This window comes from Fopius arisanus, unplaced genomic scaffold (assembly GCF_000806365.1).
Source record: "Fopius arisanus strain USDA-PBARC FA_bdor unplaced genomic scaffold, ASM80636v1 scaffold00224, whole genome shotgun sequence".
Lineage (NCBI taxonomy): Eukaryota > Metazoa > Arthropoda > Insecta > Hymenoptera > Braconidae > Fopius > Fopius arisanus.
In genome coordinates this window covers 1-22,252 of record NW_011887963.1, presented here as the reverse complement: position 1 = coordinate 22,252, position 22,252 = coordinate 1, and the positions used below count along the sequence as shown (strand labels likewise).

General features: G+C 38.1%; 1 protein-coding gene and 2 long non-coding RNA genes across 3 annotated transcripts; 2 read left to right on the top strand and 1 right to left on the bottom strand.

Annotated features, from left to right (window-relative positions):
- The first annotated feature begins 3,242 nt into the window (after positions 1-3,242).
- On the top strand, positions 3,243-5,967 carry LOC105272631 (uncharacterized). The gene is made up of 3 exons (XR_892797.1): positions 3,243-3,522; positions 4,186-4,351; positions 4,627-5,967. It is a non-coding gene; the product is annotated as an uncharacterized lncRNA (long non-coding RNA).
- Positions 5,968-6,429: 462 nt separating this feature from the next.
- On the bottom strand, positions 6,430-8,999 carry LOC105272630 (uncharacterized). The gene is made up of 2 exons (XM_011314830.1): positions 7,035-8,999; positions 6,430-6,963 (listed from the first exon to the last, which is right to left on the bottom strand). The coding sequence occupies exon 1, from the start codon at positions 8,917-8,919 to the stop codon at positions 7,141-7,143; it is 1,779 nt and encodes a 592-aa protein (XP_011313132.1). The 5' UTR covers positions 8,920-8,999; the 3' UTR covers positions 6,430-6,963; positions 7,035-7,140.
- Positions 9,000-18,510: 9,511 nt separating this feature from the next.
- On the top strand, positions 18,511-19,870 carry LOC105272628 (uncharacterized). The gene is made up of 4 exons (XR_892796.1): positions 18,511-18,599; positions 18,685-18,728; positions 18,797-18,857; positions 19,765-19,870. It is a non-coding gene; the product is annotated as an uncharacterized lncRNA (long non-coding RNA).
- Positions 19,871-22,252: the final 2,382 nt, after the last annotated feature.

Below are 22,252 nucleotides of genomic sequence, written 5' to 3'. Positions count from 1 at the left end.
CCTTAATTATAATGACCACCAAATTATTCTCTATCGATTCCAATTATTTTTGATTTTTTTAAGAATAACTTCTGCTCATTATTATTGACAAAAAAGAAAAATCAATTACACGTAAACTTATTACTCCCAAATTCTGATAATGTTCTCCTACATTTCACCAAATTACCACCTGCATATTTATATGAAGAAAAAAGTTAGAAAAGTTAATAAAAAAAAATAGATTTCTTCCAAATGCACAGTGCTCCGGGGCCCTCGATGAAACGGCTACGGTCAATTCGGTTATCGAGGTCGGTAATATAACCCTACCGCCACCTCTCGGCATTTTCCGAACGCGGTTTTCATGCTCACTTCTGCCCATTATATATTTTTTATAATTTATTCCAAAATAATCAAACAAACATCGCCAAATGCATCAAATAATCCACCTTATTCATCCCACATCATTCTTTCATCAGTTTTCATCGATTTCTACCTGTTTTTCATCAAAAAATTGCATCCACGCAACATCCACGCAACAAACACGCTACATCCACGCTATAGAGTGGATGATCGTTTGCTACGGTTATTCCTCACTTTTCAGTAGATGAATTCTGATTTCCTGATTCATTCTTCAATTTACATGAAGTGCCAATATAACCATAAAAATTCAATTAGGAATTTTCCAGAGATTTGAAGAAATTGAAAGTTCAAGGATGTTGCTGCCTCAATTTTTCAAATTTCCAATAATTTTCATGAAATAATTTAACTGAAACAGATTATTGCCAATAACTTTCAATGCAAATCTTCCCCGAAATTTCAGTGAAATCACTTTTTTGATTTTTTAAGGCTTCAATCAAGAAACTTCATTTACAATTGTTTATCAATTGTATGACATTCATTTTGTTGTTCGGGAAAAGTTATCTTCAAGCCTAGCCGTGGAAAACAGATCATTCCTCATGGGGGAAGGGTGATATATTTTCCACCGCGTAGCTTTAACAAAATTTTTCCAGACGCAGGGCCTGGGCTACGCGTCCAGAAAATGGTGTTTTCCAGGCGCTAGTCTGGAAAAGTCATATTTGTGATAAATTATTTATTATTTTCGATTGCAGAGATCGTAGAAATCAACGATTGTGGCAGTTATGACTTTCATTAATTTTTACGATTTTTGTCATGCGTCAAAATTGCTATGTAGAACCTGAATCTCATATTAAATCAACCTTGTTGAGTTTTTTTATCTAGTTCTCGAATTGATTGCTTCAGCTTCATTTCGTTAACGTCATAAATGTTGCACTCTGTGAAGAGTACTTCAGCATAGAACAAATCGTTAAAAATAAAAGGAAAATTGACCATAACAGAGAAAGTGTGAAGGAACATTAGAATATGAGGATGAACCTGTCATTACCAGTGAACTGCCAGATACGGGGATGCTCGCCGAATTGTCGGTGCAAAACGCGGTGATAAGATTCGATTTTATTATTCGTCCTTTCCCTGCATTGGTAAACGGATAATTTTTCAGGTGTGAATCTCCCCAACCGAGTATTCTTGAAACACTGAATCAAATCAGCGAAGAAAGCCTGAATGTCCGGGGCCGTATTATCGACTACCCATCCAAAGGCCCCAAGAATATGTGTAGCAGGCAGAAGTGTGATTGCATATATTTTTCTATAGAAAACTTTGGCTTGTCTTCCGTTCTGCAGTTTTTGGAAACCTCGAGTTCCGAGTTTGCTCTTGATCCGCCTCAATACAGCCTGTAATTGGAGCTTATTTAGTTTAGTTTTAGTTAATTTTGCAGTAGTTACGGGACAATTGTTTTTTGGATGTGTAAAATGGAGATGTTATTGATAATTGTATGATTAAACGAACTTCTTGAAGTGAAGTTCTATCATAATTGTATGAAGCGCCTCTATTGAAGAGAAGTCTTTAAAGTATTCCAAATTTTTTGGTGACTGGCCTATAGGCCTGCGTAATACTCATTTGAATTTAAAGTCTTCACCGTAAAATGTAATACGGGTTTCTTGCAGGAAACAAGAAAAGAAGGGCAATGATATGTAATCGGGAGGGATGGATCTCTTCGGAAGAGGCGCTTCATACAATTATGATAGTACTTCACTTCAAGAAATTCGTTAATCATACAATTGTATTTCGCGCCTCGTCCTCGAGATCCATAGTTCGCTGTTTCAAGTTATTTTACGGTGAAATTTACGCTAAGAATATTCAGCATCGATGTTCTGTTTAAACAATGTTTTAATGTGAAACGTTTCTTCCAAACACGTACAAAATAACAATAATAAAATGTTTATAAATATTTGAATACTTCCAGTTCTAAGCTGAGCTCAAAATCGCTAAAGCAAAGGACGAGCTGTCGTCTGAAATAGGGCGATTACAGAAACGAGCAAAGGTTCGGGAGTTCTTTGTCCAACCAGCTGTTTTTAAAACGGCATCAATGTTGACACCAATTCGCTGGGCAGCTGATGTTGGTACATGTCTTTATTATTATTATGCCCTCTAAAATTCTCCGTCTCTTTACCACAATCTTTTGAAACTATCTTAATCCATATAGTTAATGTCTGTTTTCCGACAGCCTTATGTAGTTTTTTATAAGAGATCCAAAGCTTCTTTTCTCCATTTCTAATATCCGCGGTTCTCTCTAAGTATACTTCCGCGCGGATGCCGGGCAAACGAGAGAATTTTCGTCATAAAAGGGAATTACTATCTGTTCCATTCCAATGGCCTCTTTCGTTGCATCGCGATGAGCTCTTTCGTCGTTACAAACAGCTCCCCAACCGGTGGTTGAAGCGTCGGAAAAAATCTCAACTACAGGACTAAAATTCATTATTCGATTTTTTTCATGATCAATACTCCACTCCATAATAAACCACCACTCTAGGTCATCCGATAAATTCGGCGACAATGTCATCAGAGCTTCATAGTTGTCGCTTGTGCCTTCCAGGGCCAGGAAACGCTCTCGCTCCATGGTCCTCATGTACACTCTCCCCATACGGATATATACTTAGCATGTGATTAGCGAATTTTGGGATGAAACAAATTTTAATCATTCGGGAACAGTTTAGGATAGTTTAGGAATGCATTTTCATAGTTTAGGAATTAATAGTTTATTAATAATTAATTATTTTCTATAAGGCGTATAGTTAGCAGATAGTACCATTCAATATCGATTAAATCAGTCTTAAACGATGTAAAATAATTTGGGAAGACTAAATAATGTGGATTTAAAGTTTAGGAATCAACAGTTATTTTTTCATTAATTCTTTTTCTAATTCTAACTGTGGAATCGATACGCATGCGCAGAGGGACAATAATCAGCTGTGCCCTGTTTACAGTATGAGGTTGAGTAAAAATAACGAAAGTAAACCCGGAAGATTATTTGTTTCATCATATGTGATATACCCAAATTGAAATTGTATTCATTCCGCGCGGGAGAGGAAAATAAATTAAAGTGGAACAAATATTGTGGCACATTTTTATTCCCGAAAAAATTGAAAAAAAAACACTTTGTGTATGTACACGTAAGGGGAGAACGAGGTGAATTGAAGTTTTTCGCTTATAAAATTTTCTATTGAATTTTCTATAGGGAATGCGATGAATAATTCCTCTAGGATTTTTCTCTATACGCTTTTCTCCATAAGATTCCATATGGTTTTTTTTGCATATTTCATTATGCCATAGGTGCCGGTGATCACGCGATTCTAACCCCGCTTCGCTTGGTATAATCGCGGATTGCGGGCCCCATGACATACAATAGTATCGAAACAATGGATTTTTGGCTCGTGGAATTGTAAAACTCACCTTTGACTCGGGTTACAAACCTCCCACAGACCGAGAAATCAATTATGCACTTGTAGTTGGTTACTCATGAACCATGGAAAAATGCTATCGAAAATCCGATGGACCATTTTCATATGTGAATGTTGACCTACTTATTCATTATTTTGAGTAAATCCTTTTCTTTAAAACTCAATACTCCTGGAAAATTGAATAATTTTTACAATTTTATTATTTTATAATGGATTCCAATCTTCTTAATGTGTCGCCAATATTTTTTTGCATTTGAAATTTCCATAATAGATCATGAATCAATAATTCGTTTCTTAGAGCAGGATTTTCTCTCATCTTAAACAGTCTGACTTCCTACTATCATTGAATCAGCCGCTGTTTTGTCACCAGATTCTTCCTGATTATGTGCAGGTGGTTAGACTTTTACCATTTTTGTGGAGTAGGTAGTGGAACAGCACATGAGGACTCCGAGTTTCACCAGAGATGTCCTCGATGAACGCTCCTCACATCTGATGGTAGAGTATTGTCATCTCGTTCAAAGTTGTGCGCCAGGAAGGAAGGGCCGCTTTCGATTTAGGTTTGTAGAATATTTCACAAATAATTTTAGATGTTGCAAAGATGTCTTGATTGGATATTTTTCTTCAACATTTCAATTCTTACAGTTACTTGGTTGTATTACTGGAAGTTATTTCTGCTTCTTCGAAGTGAAACTGGATGTTTATGAAATATCCCATAACCCTGACGATTTTCATTATTATTTTATTATGAATTCCTAGATTAATTTCTACAAAGAATTTTTCACCAAATTTTTCACTACCTTAAACGCTATCGCCAACTATTTATCGTCCTCAGGTCCAGCAAACGTAAAACGTGGCGAAAGCGTCTCCTTCTTCGGACTTCCGTTGGGCTTCCAAGCCTATTGTGAAAGTGAACCTTTGGGACAATCGCTTCTATGAAATCGCTAATTATTCAGGAACGGGGAGTTCCACTCTGGATATTTAAACTCACGATATGCATCACTAGTCTCACGAAGACGTTAAACATCTTTTAAATGGCCCTCAATAGAGATTGTACGATTGTAAAAGGCTATCCACGAATCCTCGAGTTGGCAATTTAAAAGGCAAAAAACAAAATGAGTCATAAATTTAACATTTGAATAAACTAAGATTGAATACAAAAAACCACGGACAAGCGCACTTGGAAAATTCAAATGGAATTGTGTGAAACACGCTATCAAAGTTCGATGCTTAATTGAGAAGCCTTGAACCAATGCTTGTGTAACAAAATTCATAACAAAAAATTCAAATTCATTCAAAGTAAAAAATTGAAATAATGGTAAATGCAGATAACGAGACGATAAACGGCTGTAAGAGTTCCGAAGCAAAGGGAGAGAATGCTCCACCCACTGTTTACAATTAATCATTAATTTTTTTTTGCTGATTATAATATGGCCAGAACAATAACGAGAACCTGTAGTAGTAGCTGATATTTGTTAAGGTGATAATGATGATTCAAATCATTAAAAAATATGTAAAACGTCAAGTTATGTTTTATTTTCTCGTTACTTACTAATCAAGGATTCAGGAAGTTATGGAATTCAAATAGTGAATAAAAGGTATTGGGGATTGGAGATTAAATACTTTCTTTACTTGGTTGGAAAACTGAATCAGGAATAAGGAAAGTTGGAAAATCATTTCTTTTTTTTTCTTCCTATTTTATGAGTGGAAAATCTTTTGATGATAAACGCTCGAAAAAACACAAGAAGTATACAAATATGTAATGAAGTGAATGAGAACAAATTAAAATATCTAATTGATTGAAAATATAAGATATAAGGATACAAGGATGAATGAGTTAAGAACGATTGGATAATATGAATTTCAATGGTGCCGTGTCATTTGCGAAAGCGTTCGCTCCTCTTCGAGTGCGTGAGATTCAATCAGTTATTATAATAGGGAACTCGATTTGGAAAGAACAAGAAAAGTAGCGAAAAAAATGTTAAAAAAAACTTTGGAAAAAAGAAAGAAAATAACGATGATACCCGAATGACAAAAGTGCGTGTATATTGATGAGAATAAACGCATACGTGCTCATACTGCGAATAGATGTTATATATATTATTATGAAGATGCTACATTAAATGGCAGACGCGATGTTGAATAGATACTAATATTGAATAGAACTAATAATATAGAACTAATATAGAACTAATATTCATGGAAATATGGGGGAAGTACGTCAGACCATGGTGTTTCATCCACTTTATCTCACATAACAGAATATTCCCTTACATCCACATAAAAGGATTCTCGAGCTTCACCTTCACTCGGTTCATCTTATCTATCGCACGAACGAGCAATCGTACGTTTGTAGCGAATATCGTCGTACGTTTGTAGTGAATATCGTCGAGTAGCAGGAAGGCTCATAATTATGTCAGATGCAACTGGAACTTTAATTAATGAATTTCACAAAGCTGAAAATTGGAAGCTAAGAGAGCGAAAGCCCGGAAAAATAAAAAATAATTGCAATCGACTATTCTTTTTTATTTTAATCCTAATCGTTTAAATTTGTCTCAAACTATTCGAATCGGATCAACAAACAGTGAGTTTTACTATTAAATGTTTAGTTCTGCAAGTAATTGGCATTCATCTTTGTATTTATTATACAAATACATACGTATAGCACCTGGCAATGAATATCAAATTAAATATCAAGAAATATCCAAACACTTTTATAAATATTGACTTAAAAATTCAAATACTGTCGGTTAGAGCTCTTACATTAAACTCGAATTGAGTTGTTCAAACTAAAGAAGTGAACCTTATACTAAACTTTTAGGATATAACAGTCTTTTTAATTTCTTTCTCGTAACAATCCCATCACAGCGAAGTTTCCCACAAATAAACGTTACATCAATCTAATAGATTTTCTCGTCATTTTTTTTTTTTCGTTTGATGTATCACTTAACTACTTTCTCATACTGCACTGAATACGTCAGCTCGGCAGGTACTTTTCATTCCATTTAATAGGCAAATAGAGATAGCACCAAATGGGATCACATTAACATTATCACCTTCTGTGCGAGGTCCTGAGCCCAAATCGTCGACTTATAGCCAATCGCCAGTTCTACGTCGGCAATGAGCTACAAAGTGCTTCATTTTAGGCTGAAACTCGATTACCCCTATTAATCTGAAAGCAGAGAGCAAAGGATGGATCAATAACTGATCAACTGTTAGAGCTTCAGCATCAAAATCACTCACCTATAGGTTTCCCTTATATCCAATTGAACAGGCATATCTCCTATAGCTTAGTATAGCTTGCATGCTAATTTTTTGTTAGCGTTGCCTTTTCTGATGTCGCGAATATCTAGCTCAATGAACAAGGTGCACAGACAAGTGTCTCGTTCACTGTACCTCCACAGCCGACTTTTTTGCACTGCCAAGTTAGGAATGCGTCAATTGCTTGAGGCAAGCCCTCTCTGAATCCTTTATCGGAAATTATGCGATGATTAAGAGCCAAATCATACAGCGGCCCCGAGGTCCCGACTGGACAGTAAATGTTGTTACACTCACTTCGACGGTGTGCCACTGGTTCACCATAGAATTGTTTCCAAATCTTCGTAAGGGTATCCTCACAATCCAAAGTATAAGGATCCAGAGAAGTACTATTTCGAGGTCTTCTTACCGCATAGTGATTGCAGAGAAGAGCACATCGACGCAAAAAAATTGTAGTAGTTACACCGTGCTTCAGAAAATCCGCAACAAATTTTAAAAAATCGTTGCTGGAATTTTCAAGCAATAGAGCATACTTGGGGTCGTCCAAAGCAGCGTATTCGAGTACGTGTGCTAAACTATCAAACCCACACGTCCTCACCAGTTTAATTGCTATCCCATTTGACGATTGGACAAACCGAGCCATTTGGTAGAAATGCACCCTTCTGCCACATACTCCATTTTTATTAGAAATTTTGATTTGTGGGCATGGAACGAAATAACTACCTTTTTTCTTCCCTCTAGACGCTTTCCGACAGCCTTTAGGGTCATTATCATAATATTCGGACGTTAATGGAGTGGAATTGGATTTTGGGACATACTGACATTCTTTGTTCAAGGTGCTTAAGAAGCCTGGATCAGTGTCAAGCAAACTTGATGAATTGTTGCCAACTCGATTGTTGTTTATCAATTCTTCGTTTGCATCGTCATCAAATTGATTATTATTGTTATCCGTAGCTGACGAATTCTCCTTCGCTAATCCAAATGAATAATCCTCCTCAATATTCAAAATTTCAGAGCAAATTTCGCCCGTATTCATATTTATATCAGCAGAAAAAGTCTGCGAACTTCCAATCAATGTAGCATTGTGGTGATAGTCACTTTTGCAATAATCGTTCATTTTTCCTCGCCATAGCATTTTTGCATCAAATTCTGAGTCTTCCCAAGGGTTTTTCAAATCAGTAGTGACATTGTCATTTTTCTGTGTCCCAGTCTCGGGAAAAGCTCCAAATTCGTCGGGCTCTGGTGGAAAACGAGCAGTGACCTTGTCATTTTGCTGAGACCCAGTCTCGGGAAAGTCTTGAAATTCGTCGAGTTTGGGTGGCAGTGAGGATTTTTCCTTTGATCGATGAACAAAATCTTTCAACTCAGCTCCTAACTCATCTTGATCACCAGCAATGTCATTCAGATGCTCCTTAAAGAATTTGTGGAGGTTGCAGGGGAGCGTTATATGGCCGAATATACGATTTTTCAATTGATTAAAGTACCCCTCTTGAGCAGCTGTCGAAGCGTGATCGGGTCCATAAGAATCTGGTAGAACCGCTGAGCTCCAGAGAGGGAATTCTTTAGCGACTCTCTCTAGCTGGTCGACGATCGGAGGGAAGTAAAGGGCATTCTCTGTTTCGCCTGGAATGCTCTCTGGATTTTCAGGTGTTACCAAACGAATCAATCGTTTGATCCGAGCGTGTGCAACTGATGAGTTCAATGCAGTGTTTTCTTCAGGTAATTCCTGGACATTGGGTGGGACTTCCAGCATCTCATTATTACTTAGGTCCTGAAGATTATTAATTATGGGTCCACGCAGAGAAATCCATTCTTCTAAATTCATCCGTGCCAGCTCCGCAGTCATTTCCGATTCCCCTACCTCTAGCATGTGGCCACTGCATAAAGGAACTGCATTTGGAAATTGAATAGGATAGTCGTTGACGGGAATGAGAGCATGTGAGGATGAACACCAATTGAAATTCTCTGAGAGAATTGCAATCTACTAAGAGAGCAATTACTCTCATGTAGAATCGTTTCAACCTAAACCTGCTCTTATGTCGCCAGCATTCCAAACGAGCAGCAGCGGCCATAAAATGGGCTATGTCAATGCGAATCACTGTCATGGCTGGAAAAAGCTTTTCGTCCTTCAAAAACCTTATCCACGTATTGCTTAATGGTCATTCCATTGAATGCTTGGCAGTGTGCCAACATCAGGGCGCGTTCTTGGTCACTTATGGCTTCACGAGGTGCAGAAACTTTACATGATTTAATCCATCGGCTTATCCAATAGATTAAGAATGGTGCGTCTTGTCGCTCTGTTACTACCTGGTATACGGGAATCGTTCTCCGTTCGAAACTGATGGTGATTGTATATAAAAATACATGGCCTGTTGATAGTCCAGGAGCTTTTTCGAATTTATTAATTATAGTTCCAGTTGCATCTGACATAATTTTGGGCCTTCCCGTTATTCGACGATATTCTTTATAAACGTACGATTGCTCGTTTGTACAATAGATGAGATGGAACGGGTGAAGGCAGAGCTCGATAATGTTGGAAGAATACTTAGGGTCCACCAGAAGATCCCGAATAATCGTGAACTGATCCCGTTTATCTCCTTTAGGAATTCCGTAGAACCGTTTGACAGCATCTGCTTGGGCTTGACGATAGATATATCCTTTTCTCACCGTCGTCGGAATAGACTTTCCAAATTCCATATTATGTCGCAATAATTCTTTTCTATAATTTTCTGGTTGCTTTTTGATCAGATCGTCTCCAACGTTAATTCGCTCAGCGCCATTTAATGGACGTTTAACATCTTCGTGAGGTTGGTGATGAGTATCGCGAGCTTGAATTTCTAGAGTCAGGTTTCCCGTTCCTGAATAATTTGCTGATCCATAGAAAAAATTGCCACATATTTTACTTTTGAATTGGGCTCGGAAGTTCACCCTGGTTGTCCCGTTCTCTTCCTTCATGACTTGAGACCATTTTCCAATGAATGCGCAGGGTAGATTGTACCTCCAGTTAAAGGCATTGCCGATTTGGTTGGCCCACTGTCCTGCCTTCAACCTCCTCATCGTGGACTGTCGACTGTCATCCGGCTTGATCAAGTCCCAGGTTTCAGACGACAATAGCACATGGAAGTGTTCTAAATTAGCATCATCGGAGAAAGCACCATAGTCTTTGAAAGAACTCTCGAAATCGCTGCACACTGGAATGGTATCGGAGGTCTCACAATCACTGTGTCCTAATTTTTCATCAGTTTTCCGCAGCGCTGGCGGTTCAATGAAGACACCACATCTCTCACGAGCAGCCTGCAAGTCGTTTCGCTTGGTCTCAGCCACATGGGTATACACTGTATGAGGTTTCCATCTTCCTCCCACTGGTTGGCTGATCCGCTTGCACACTTCGTGGCCTGTCGGTGGAATATGGATTGTTTTAAAGTAATTCATTTCCTTGATGAAAAGGGCGATGGCTTCATCACTTGGCACCTTTGCTGGACGCCCCATGACCTGAAGACAATAAATTAATCGTTGTGAAATGATCATCAAAGAAGGGTATTGTACAAAAAAATGTTGAATAAAAATATCTAATCAGGAAATCTAGGATTTGCAACATCTAAAAGTATGAGTGAAATATTGTACAAACCTAAATTAAAAGCAACCAAGGCTCTTCCTTCCTCGTGAATAAGATTTAACGAGATAACGATATTCCACCATCAGATGTGAGCAGCGTTCGTCGAGGACATCTCTAGTGAAACTCTGAGTCCTCATGTCCTCATGTGCTTTTCCGCTACCTACTCCGCAAAAATGGTAAAAGTAATGACCACCTGCACATGATACGGAAGAATCAGGTGAAGAAACAGCAGCCGATTTAACGATGGTACGAAGTCAGAAATTTTTCATAGAATAATACAAAAGTAAAAATTATTGAATTCTCCAGAAACATTGGGTTCCAAAGGAAAGGATTTACTCAACATATTTTCACTTGACAAATGTAAAAAGGCTGAATGTGAAGGGTCATGAATGTATGGAAATGGTCCATATAGGATTTTCTATAAAATTTTTCAATGGTTCATGAGGAGATGGCAGCAAGTGCGTGATGGATTTTTTAGCTCGCGGAAGGTTTGTGACACGAGTCGAAGGTGAACTGGACAATCCCGTGAGCCATTTCACACACGTGTTCTGATACTATTTTATGTCATGGGGTCTGCAATCCGCGATTATACCGAGCGAAGTGAGGTTAGAATCGCGTGATCACCGGCACCTATGACAGAATAAAATATGCAAAAAAAACCGTATGGAATCTTATGGAAAAAAAGCGTACAGGGAAAAATCCTATAGGAATTCTTCATCGCATTCCCTATAGAAAATTCAATCGAAAATTTTATAAGCGAAAAACTTTAACTCACCTCTTTCTCCCCTCACGTGTACATACACAAAGTTTTTTTTCTCAATTTTGTCAGGAATAAAAATGTGCCACAATATTTGTTCCACTTTAATTTATTTTCCTCTCCCGCGCGGAATGAATACAATTTCAATTTGGGTATTTCACATATGATGAAACAAATAATCTTCCGGGTTTACTTTCGTTATTTTTACTCAACCTCATACTGTAAACAGGGCACAGCTGATTATTGTCCCTCTGCGCATGCGTATCGATTCCACAGTTAGAATTAGAAAAAGAATTAATGAAAAAATAACTGTCGATTCCTAAACTTAAATCCACATTATTTAGTCTTCCCAAATTATTTTACATCGTTTAAGACTGATTTAATCAATATTTAATGGTACTATCTGCTAACTATACGCCTTATAGAAAATAATGAATTATTAATAAACTATTAATTCCTAAACTATTAAAATGCATTCCTAAACTATCCTAAACAGTTCTCGAATGATTAAAATTTGTTTCATCCCAAAATTCGTTAATCACCTGCTAAGTATATATCCGTTCTCCCCATACTTCAAAGTCCCACAACAGGAGCGTTATGTACCGACAAACGATGCAAATTTTCGAATCTTACAATTCTCCAATTTTTGAAATTTCTTAATTTCTTGTTTCAGCTTGGATTGTTTGTCTGAGGGGAGTTCAACAACCATTTCCTTGGAATCGTAATTATTTCCTGAAAACCTTATACGAATGGCAGGCATCTGCTAACTCTTTTTCTCGTTTATGAAAAAACCTAATCTCTCCAGTAAGTCGTAAATGGCTTGAAAATTTTCTTGGCATTTCTCAAAAGATCCACCCAATATCAAAATATCGTCTAGGTAAATCACCGACATATAACCAGGCGAGCGCAGTGTAGACGTACTCAATCCAAATGGCAAACAAGAAAATTGATATAAATGTCGATTGAAAATAAATCGTAAGAATTTTCGATGCGACTTTTCGACCGATATCAAATATTAAGCATCTTGTAACTCCAAAGAAGCCATAAAACAATCGGGGAACAACAATCGTTTAACAATTTTCTTGTCTTCTAATTTGAAATATTCCGGCTCATTTATTGAGACTTTTCAAATTAAGGATAAACCGCTGAGAGCCATCTGGTTTGAGGACTAAGAATATCCGTGAGACATACTGTCCACTACATCGAAGACCTTTTCTATGGCGCCTTTCTGAATCAACTCATTCAATTGTGTCTGAATTACAAGGGCATCCTTTGGTGTCCATGCCGGCTCAGATGGTGTGAAATTCTGAATTACTTTTGATCTAAACGGAATCTTGTATCCTTTAATCCAACTCAAGATTAGTGGACCAGATGTGATCTCCAGCCAACTTGGCAGAAAAAACCTCAGTCTACCAGCCAGAGAACTCACCACGCTTAATCCTGCTTCTTCAATGCCATACTCTTGTTGTTGCTGCTGCTGTTGATACTGGTGATTCGTCGAACTTTGACCTTTGACCTTATCTTTGGGTGAAGTCTTTCTTCTATTTCTGGTGATCGTTCCCGCGTCCGCCCGTCGACTGATTGTTCGATCTGAACGTCTGGCGACGACGCGCGCCTCTCGAGTTTTTGCGCGTTGCTGTTTTGCATTTAAAGAGGATTATTTTCCAATTCTCTACCAGTCTCACGAACTGTTTTAGCTTCCTTAATATCTTCAGCTAACTTTTTTCGGAAAAGCCACTCATCGACTGCCGTCATTTGGAGAGCCTGTTTCATGCTCGGTTTCACATTTTTTTAAATGAGTGCCTGGCGAACGTTCGACTCCACATACTGAAAATCGGACAGCAAGTGTACAGTGCCCCACAGTAACTCGGTGATCTCGGTGAGGAATATCTTTTCACTTTCTTTCACACCAGAAAGTTTCCTGATCACTTCTAAGAGACCCGAAATGCTGGCCGCAATTCTTTCTTGCTTTTCTACAATTCGCTTGTCTCGCTTAGTCACTGTTTCTGGGAGAAAAGAGAGAGCTCCATTGAGCTTCGGAGGGTCCAAAAAAATACAATTCTTTGGCATTAGGAATTTCTCAAATAATGCTTTTCGGTTTTCTGTAGGAAGACCTTTTGTCACTACCTTCTCAACGCCCACTGCCAACAATGAGTGAATTTCCTGGGCGAATTTTCGTTCTGGATGAATTCTCTCACCAATAGCCTCTATGATATCTGGGCATAATTCTGCTTCCTGAGGAGTTGGAGCTAGCGTAGCCGTTGTGGCTGTAGCAGTGACTGGTCCGGTTACCATCGGCATCGACGAGAATGGGACCGGTGCTGCCATCTCCGTTATCCCGGGCGTCGTTGATTGACTTGCTGACCATCAGGTCGGGAGTCTCCATTGCCTCTCCCTTGGAGATCTGCATCTGTCTGTGTGTCCTCCTCAACAAAGGATTTATTGTCATCCTTAGGGGGATCGTCGAGCTGCTACGAACCTGGCGACGCGTGTCTGCTTGTCTGATACTCGAGATGCGCTCCTTTGGTGGCGATGACTACGAGATCTGGCTCGACTGACATTTCTTTCATAGGAACGACTGCGAGATCTGTTACGATTGCGGTTTCCCTGATGGGAGCGGGTGCGAGATCTGTCTCGAGGTGGGCTTCCGTGGTTGTAACGTTCAACACTGAATCCCTTCATCGACGATCACAACTGATACTTCGCCTGTCGTGAGAATAATAGCGATGATAATGAAAATCACCAGCGTCGTAGTCGTATTACTGGGCCAGCTATTGCGTCGATAGACATCTCGATAGTCATCCTGGTGCGGGCGTCGATATCCACTTTCCTCTGTATACCCTGGTTTATTCATAAACAAGGGGAAAAAATTGTGAGTTAGTCCCTTTGCTCAAATCCAACTAACAAGCAGGACTGAAAAGAAGAAAGGGCTGATGGCAGAGAACACTGAGGAGCACGTTTAACTTCAAACTCTAACCCAACCGGCAAGGAGGGTTGAAGAAACGAAACAAAAAACAAGAGAGGGCCCCTGAAACTTTCTCCTTGTTCTTCTTTTTTTTTGGCGTCGCAGGGGGGGGGGGGCATGACAACTTATCTATGGCACCTCATTACGACTGCAAAGCGAATAACTAAACTAGAATGTTACCACGATTAATCGCTTCAATCTCTTTTTCTTGGCGATAAACTGTTTCTTTCAGTTGTTTCATCTTCTGTTGCCAGTCGTCGTCCTTCTCGATTAATGAACGTTTTCTCTTTTCACTCGGCATTATTGTTGCTGAATATTCTCTCGACTTATGACTGACTCGGCACAAAGAAAGAGAATGAGTATACGCAGGCCTATAGGTCAGTCCCCGAAAATTTGGGATACTTTAAAGACTTTGTGGCGACATCGGTGTAGAGTGCGACTACTACCTATGGATCTCTAGGAAGAGGCGCGAAATACAATTCATCTGAGTGTAATGAAACCAGCAGTGGATGATTTGGACGTTAGGATAAACGTACAATTTCTCAAGCCGATCTCGTAATCTTGGCAAACCACTGTTCTTACAATGTTTGGCGCTAAATGATTTTTGAAATATTCAAGAACGGCTATATACGCTTATTGCGACTTCCGCGTCATTAAGGCCCACGCCAGTGGTACAGCCTGGAAAATATGTCTTGAATTATATGAATTTACAGTTGAAAATAAAAATACCTCATAAATAAATCAGTAACTCACTTCATTATTTAACATTTCCCATTATTGTTAACAATTGATGTATTGGGAGTTGTTTGGGACATACGTTGAAGGTGGCATCGACATTCAATTTATGAATGTCATTTCGTGATTGAAATCACGATCCCCAAAAATGGTCAGTGTCGTCGTCGGATTGACGACAATGGTACGGACAGTGAGATTTCCTTGAGGGTACTGGCGATAGTTTCGCCATGTCTCTCTATTTATTATATTCACATAATGTTCTAGTGTTTGAGGCATAGGCGGGTGCCTCTCACTGTGCGATCGCCCCATGGATCTTCCAATTGATACAAATGTTACAATGCTGGCAGCCGTGATGTGATTAAAAAATGCCAAATACAAGGAGGATAGTGCAAACTGAGATAGCGGAATTTTAATAGTAACTATTTTCAGATATTAACTAACCATTTCGATGTGGATCGTTATTATTGCTTCAACGTGGAATTATTTTTCTCACAATGAAGATAGCATAATTCTTATAATTCTTCCTTTCTTACATTTCTTCAGATTCTCTACAAAAGAGATCTTTATCGCAATTTGTTGACCTTGCTTAAATTACAAGTATCTTAATATAAGAAGGAGAAAGGAAATCGATCTTGAAATATCTTGATTGAGATATCTTGAGATATCTTGATTGACCATAAGCATAAGACCCGTAAGAGGAAAACGACCCTTCATCACGATTCCGCGGATAAATCTCAAACATTTCGAATCAATGCGTCTGCGAATCGCGCGCGGACGATCTTGTTAACTAAAACCTACCAAATGGACTGTTATCGCTGGACTTGACTCACAATTTTTGTTTACAATGCAGAATCTTAAAAAGTCTTACAATTACAATTCTTACAATTACCTTTTCTTCATGCAAAAAAGTAACTTTCTAAACACGCATTGTCATCATAAAATAGAAATCGTTCGATACTTGTGAAAAAAGTAGTTTTTGGCGGTTGGAAGCGTTATAGCACGAGTCGAAGACCAGCAATAGGAGCCCAGAAGCCAAAAACTATTTATTATAAGGATCAAACGATTTTTTCATCCCAATGTGTGGAAACGGTTTGTTTTAGGCACGCGAGGCGTGCCAGAAAAATTACTTTACAGTCGCGTAGTTTTAGTCGCGTTACAGTGTGTTGACAAAGAATTTTACTTAATTAAAAGAATTCGATATTGATAATTCTGTAGAATTTGAGAAAGCCTGCACTCTATTTTTTCAATAGATAATGTATATACAGAATACTCACTTTAAAGCTACTCGATCATAAATTACGCGATGGTCTTCGTCGGAAGAAACTCTTGCAGCCTCTAATTCTTCTTTAAAGGCTTCACAGTTAATTTCCTCGAACACAGCAAGGGGAGAGTGAGGTTTCGTCAGGACTATTTGGTCGGTACCGTCGAGAATATAGCCTCTAGCTGTACAAGGTCTATCTCGAGCCCCACAACAATGGTAAAAACTGCAATTGAATGTTCGTAGTATTTGAAACATTTTCTGAATGTGCGGCAATTTGTCATAAATACTCACCTCTTCCCTGGACATTTCGTTTATATACGATAACGATGCGCATCCTCTGAAATGAATATTCCCCCATTTCTTCCCCTCGGACCTCTAGGCATTGTCACCCAACTGTTAAGTACGGCAATAGGTGCGAAATAGAACCAATTAATCGATATGATCCTCCAACTGCCAAAGCTTTTGTACTCTAATATGTCCACCGGTCCAGTTGATCCGGCTATTCTGATAAATTCACTGCACGGACGCACGGCCAGAATAATAACAATCGATTAATGTATAATCGATTCTATGGAAAATTTTCTATTTAGGAGAAAGCTATGTTGTCATCTTAGGGGGTAACGCAGTTCCCCTTATATTAAAAGAGCTATTGCTCTTCATTCATTTGTTATTCATTTGTTTCAATTTCGATCCGACGATTTTCAATGCTCGAATTGGTTTCAATCAAATGACAAATTTTGTCTTCTTTAATACCGGGAATCCCCGATGTTTCCCCGAAACATACGTCCTATATATATTTCCTCGACATAGGGTCGAGGTAGGTTCAAGTCCCGGTCTGGACTATCCATTTTTTCAGTAATTTTTCTCGCAAAAATTATATGGAGAATTATCCTGTTCCCCTTCCTACCTCATCCAAAATCCCCTCCAACGACTCCTTTGACGTCACAAAGATGTGGAACGCTATATAAACTTCCCTTCTAAGATGTAAAAATGTATGCCGTATGAAGGACGGCGGTGCTCCATATAGGCAAGAAAAGTGAATGGAAGAAATGGCTAGGAGCCGGATAGCTCAGTTGGGAGAGTACCCGATGCATAATCGGAAAAAATCGGATTTTTTTTCATTTTCTATGTTTTAGGCCTTAGACATGCCTGAATAAAATTTAATAATTATTTATGTGATTAATTGTGTTTCTGTGTCAGGTCTTATTTACGCCTGAGGAAAATTTATTTATTATCATTGAATTATTTGCATTATATTTGAATCTGTGTCAGGTCTTACATGTGCCTGAATAAAATATATCTGTGTCAGGTCTTACACGTGCCTGAATGAAATTGAATTATTATCATATTCATTAATTGAATTGTATTTGAATCGTTGTCAGGTCTTGCATGTGCCTGAAGGAAATTGAATTATTATCATATTTGTTACTTGAATTGTATTTGAATCATTGTCAGGTCTTACATGTGCCTGAAGGAAATTGCATTATTTTCATATTTATTATTTGAATTATATTTGCTGGCAAAGAATTGGAATTTGACAGTTTTTAACGTATGTTCTCAGGAGATCGTCCCTCGTTATCGCGGTTTTTACCCTGTCTTAATATCACAGGTCAGTTCGTTTATAATCATTAGGTTTTCTTGTATCTGTGGGCTCCTTCTAGGTCCCGAATTATTTGTGTTTCGTGGGCTCCTTACTGGTCCCGTATTTATTTGTTTATTTGTATTTGTTATAATGCTTGTATTAAACTTAGTGACCGGCGACACCAAGATGATAATTTTTGGTTAGACTCTGTGGACATAATTATTTACTTCTTTTATTCGTTTTGCTTGTTGCCTTCCATGTCTTCTTATTATTATAAGGCATTTGATAATTTTAATTACTATTTTGCATTTTTATTGACATTCCACATTCGATTGAATTCGCTTTTGATTTTTCTCATGAAATTGGGATTGCATTATAATCATATTTTATTTAAAGCGTAGTATCATTGATACTTGTGAATTTTTATCATTTAATAATGTTTTAATTGCATTTTAGTAGTATCGATAATAGCGAATTTTATAATTGAATTATATATTAGTTACAGATGCGGTAGCGTTGTAGTTGCTGCTTGAACAGTAGAGCGGCGGTTGTTCGCCTTTGCATGTGAGATAGCCTTATGCGCTGTGGTGGAACTGTCACCGGTGGTTTGACAGCTGGGGTTATGTTGCCCATGGTAAGTAGTGTTTATCTTCTTATTTTATAATTAATGTATTATTTTCATTTGATTTATTTACATAATCGTCTCTCTCTTTTCATAGGTCTGTCTGGGTTGTTCCAGTATGCAGGTTTCGTCATTATAAGGGTAAGTATGCAAATATTTATTTTATTAATATTTAAACTATCTCTAACTCCTATCATAATTATTTTCAGGTATCTTTTGATTGTCATCGAAGCATTGGTGTGTTCAGGTGTTTGCTTCTTTTTCCAGTTGGTTGGTATATATTTTGTTTTCATATATTTATAATGCCAAATCTGTGCTTCATATTAACTATATTTTTCCAATAAATTTTATTTCAATGGGAATCAGCTTGTTCGTGTGATTAATGACTGAAATCGATCTTGAATTGTATTTATTAATTTTAAGCTCAAAATGCTTTTAGTATTAATTATATTTTTTTAATGAATTTTCATGTATCGGCTTGTTTGTTTCAATAAAACCTGAAGTTCATTTTTAATTGTGTTCTACGGATTTCCAATTAAATGCTTCCAGAATTAATGATATATTTTTCGATTAATTTTCGTGTATTGTAAATCGGTTTCTTCCTGTGATTGAAAATTAAAATTGGTCATGTGAATAATTATTAAAATTGTTCATGGGAATAAAAATTAACGTTGGTCGTGGGTCATGATCCCGAACCATAAATCGTTTTATCAATCATTTTTTTGTTAATGATAATTCTCTAAAAAAAAATAGAGAACACGTATGAATACGTGACATGCCCATTGTGGGAATAGTTGCTTTTGTCTGCAATCGACAAAAGCAACTAAAAAGTAGAAAAAAAATGTTACTTCCTAGTTGCACAAGCTTTTGCTTGTCGAGTACATTCTTATTTTTCTGTTTCCGTTGTGAGTTTCTCATTCTGGAGGAAAGGAAAAAAAAATTTTTTTTCAAATTTTCCGTCGTTTCGAAGGATATCCATGATGGTGTGGAATGCAGTTGCATTTGTCTGCAATGGACAAAAGCAACTGAAAAAGTCTTCTTTTCAGCTTTTATTAGTTGAATTTTGGAGAGGAATTCTCTGTGTATGAGTGAGTGAGTGATATGTATATATCCTTTCTGTCCTTCGTGTTACTCGATCGTCGATAATTTTGTTTAATTTCTTTTTTTTTTGTTTCAGAATTGGAATTGGAAGAATTGGGTCGTCTACTATGACAAGTACAATAATTATTTCGTGGTATTATTTAAGCATTAAGATTTATAGCTTCTCTGATTGGATTGTAATAAACGTGTACATATATAAATTTTGTACAGGAATGTATAAGAAAAATAGAATAGTTTTCTTCCTTATAACGTATTATGTCTAGTTATATGAAAATCATTTTTACAGTTTTCTTAAAATATTTTACGTTTTTTCTTTTTCTTTTCAGTCCGTTTTCATGACATTTGGTATACCTTATTTCTATTTCTTAATCCTAATCAGGGGACCCTCCAGGTCGTCACTTCTGGAGTATTTTCTGAGGCCAGACCTCACTTAAATCTAACTAATTATTTAAATTTCACTTCAAGTGTTTCCGTTTCGCAGTGTCTTGGGGCCATTCGAGTTTTTCGGGGTGGGTTTTCACAATTAGATAGTCACTGTGCTATTCACTGGTCTTTTTGGTTCATATTATAATTAGAGTTTCTGTTTTATTTTATTTTACACACTATTGTCGTTCCCACTCACGAGCGTGGATTGTCCTGTCTTTGATCCAAACCTGAGGGTTTTCGTCTTCCAGGTCGACTATTACTGGTTTCGGGAGGCGCCTTGGTGGTGGTGAACCGTGTCGGCGGGGAACTGTTGCCATTGGTAGGTTTCCGGGGTCCTGTCGTGCCCTCCTTCGAGCATAGAAATTTCTCAAGGCTCCCGTCGGTGGATATGGGTTTCGTGGGTGGTTCTGGTTAGGATGTTGATGTCGATGTGATGGGGCTGGTGGCTGGGATGTTAAGTGGTCCGGTCTCAATGGTACCAATGCCCTTGGTAGCTGTTGGGAACGTGGTGGTGATCCTTGTCGAGGCCTCTGCCGGTTATTTTGTTGCTGGATGTCAGGTCTCCTTTGTTGCCTATTGGGTTGGGCTTCACAAATTCGGCACTCACATGGGTGTTTCGGCTGGGGCGCGACATGAGCGATGGGTTTTCCCTTTGTGGCAGGGGTCTTGTGGGGCGACTGTTACGTATTCCCGCTTGATTTGATGTAAGGGGTAAACTGGGTGTTTCCAATTTCAATCTATTCAGAAATTACAGGATAAAATAAGGAAAATTTGGGAAGCCGAATGAAAAGAATAGCCGTCGAGCGGTAGCCGATTATCCTCTGACTTGCCGGTACTAGGTTGAAAACTCATTCCTATTTCGTCCTTTCTGACCCGGGAAAACGATAAAAAAAATTTATAATTTCTGAGTATCAATCGACCCCCGGGAAAAAACGGTTATTTTCACTCTACTCACCGTTTCTCGTATTTGTCTCGTGTCCAGAAAATCTCACTTCTGATTTATCTTATACTCGATTACAAGGTCGCCAGCTTCTCCAGGTCACCAGGTAGGTCCAGGTCAGTTTCTCAGCGTTTTAAGAGATAGCTGCTCCAGAATTTAGATTCGTATTTTTATGATGATGTTTGATTTTTATTGGGGTTTTAAGAATTTCGAGCGTCAAATACACTGGAAGATTGACTGCGCCGAGTTCGATAAGTATCTAGAAAGCATCCAATAAAATTCTCGTGGGGTTTCCTGGTAGTCCGTGACCGTTTTAAGGGCTGCGGTTACCAGTAACCGCGACAAATTTTTCAGGATGTTTTATATTGATACCTTTTTAATATCGCCGCACCATTACAGAAGTAAGATGTAGAAGTTTCTCTGAATACTTTTACCTGAAATTGAGAAAGACACCCCAGGGATTCAGCGGCACATCGAAGTGCAGAGTTTCTATCCCCAAATGAAAATCTTTCACCAATTCGTCGGCAAATTACTTATCGGTTAAGAATAGCAGTGGGGTGGCCTCAGTCGGGATGATAGTAGGAAATTCTAAAATCAGCCGAGTCAGTCCGCCACTAGTTATTTTTAACGATAAATTTCAGATTATTTCAGACTTCAGTTTTCCGTGGAGTTGACTCGTCCGCACAGAAACAGAAAATTATCTGAACTGTTGCAGACCGTCACCCGCGGAAATTAGCGAGCTAATATGGACCACCTCAATGAATGCGGCAAAGCCTCACCGAGTCAATCACCGGGAAATCCAGTCAGTTGCTCAGTCAGTCACCCAACAAATCAGAGGCAGATGGTCTTGCGATCAACAGCAGAAAATTGCAGATGCATTTTGAAACACAGTAACAGGAAACATCCTGAAAATGCCCACCGAAAACCAAACCTACGGCTTTCCTTTATTGACGGGCCTATCAATGAGTTTATTCCAACTTTTGTCACGTATTCATACGTATTCTCTATTTTATTTAGAGAATTATCATTAACAAAAAATGATTGATAAAACGATTTATGATTCGGAACCATGACCCAGGACCAACGCTAATTTTTCTACCCATGAGCAATGCTAATTTTTAGGAAAATATAATTATTACCAGAAGCATTTAATTGAAAATTCGTGAAACACAATTAAAAATCAACTTCAAGTTTTATT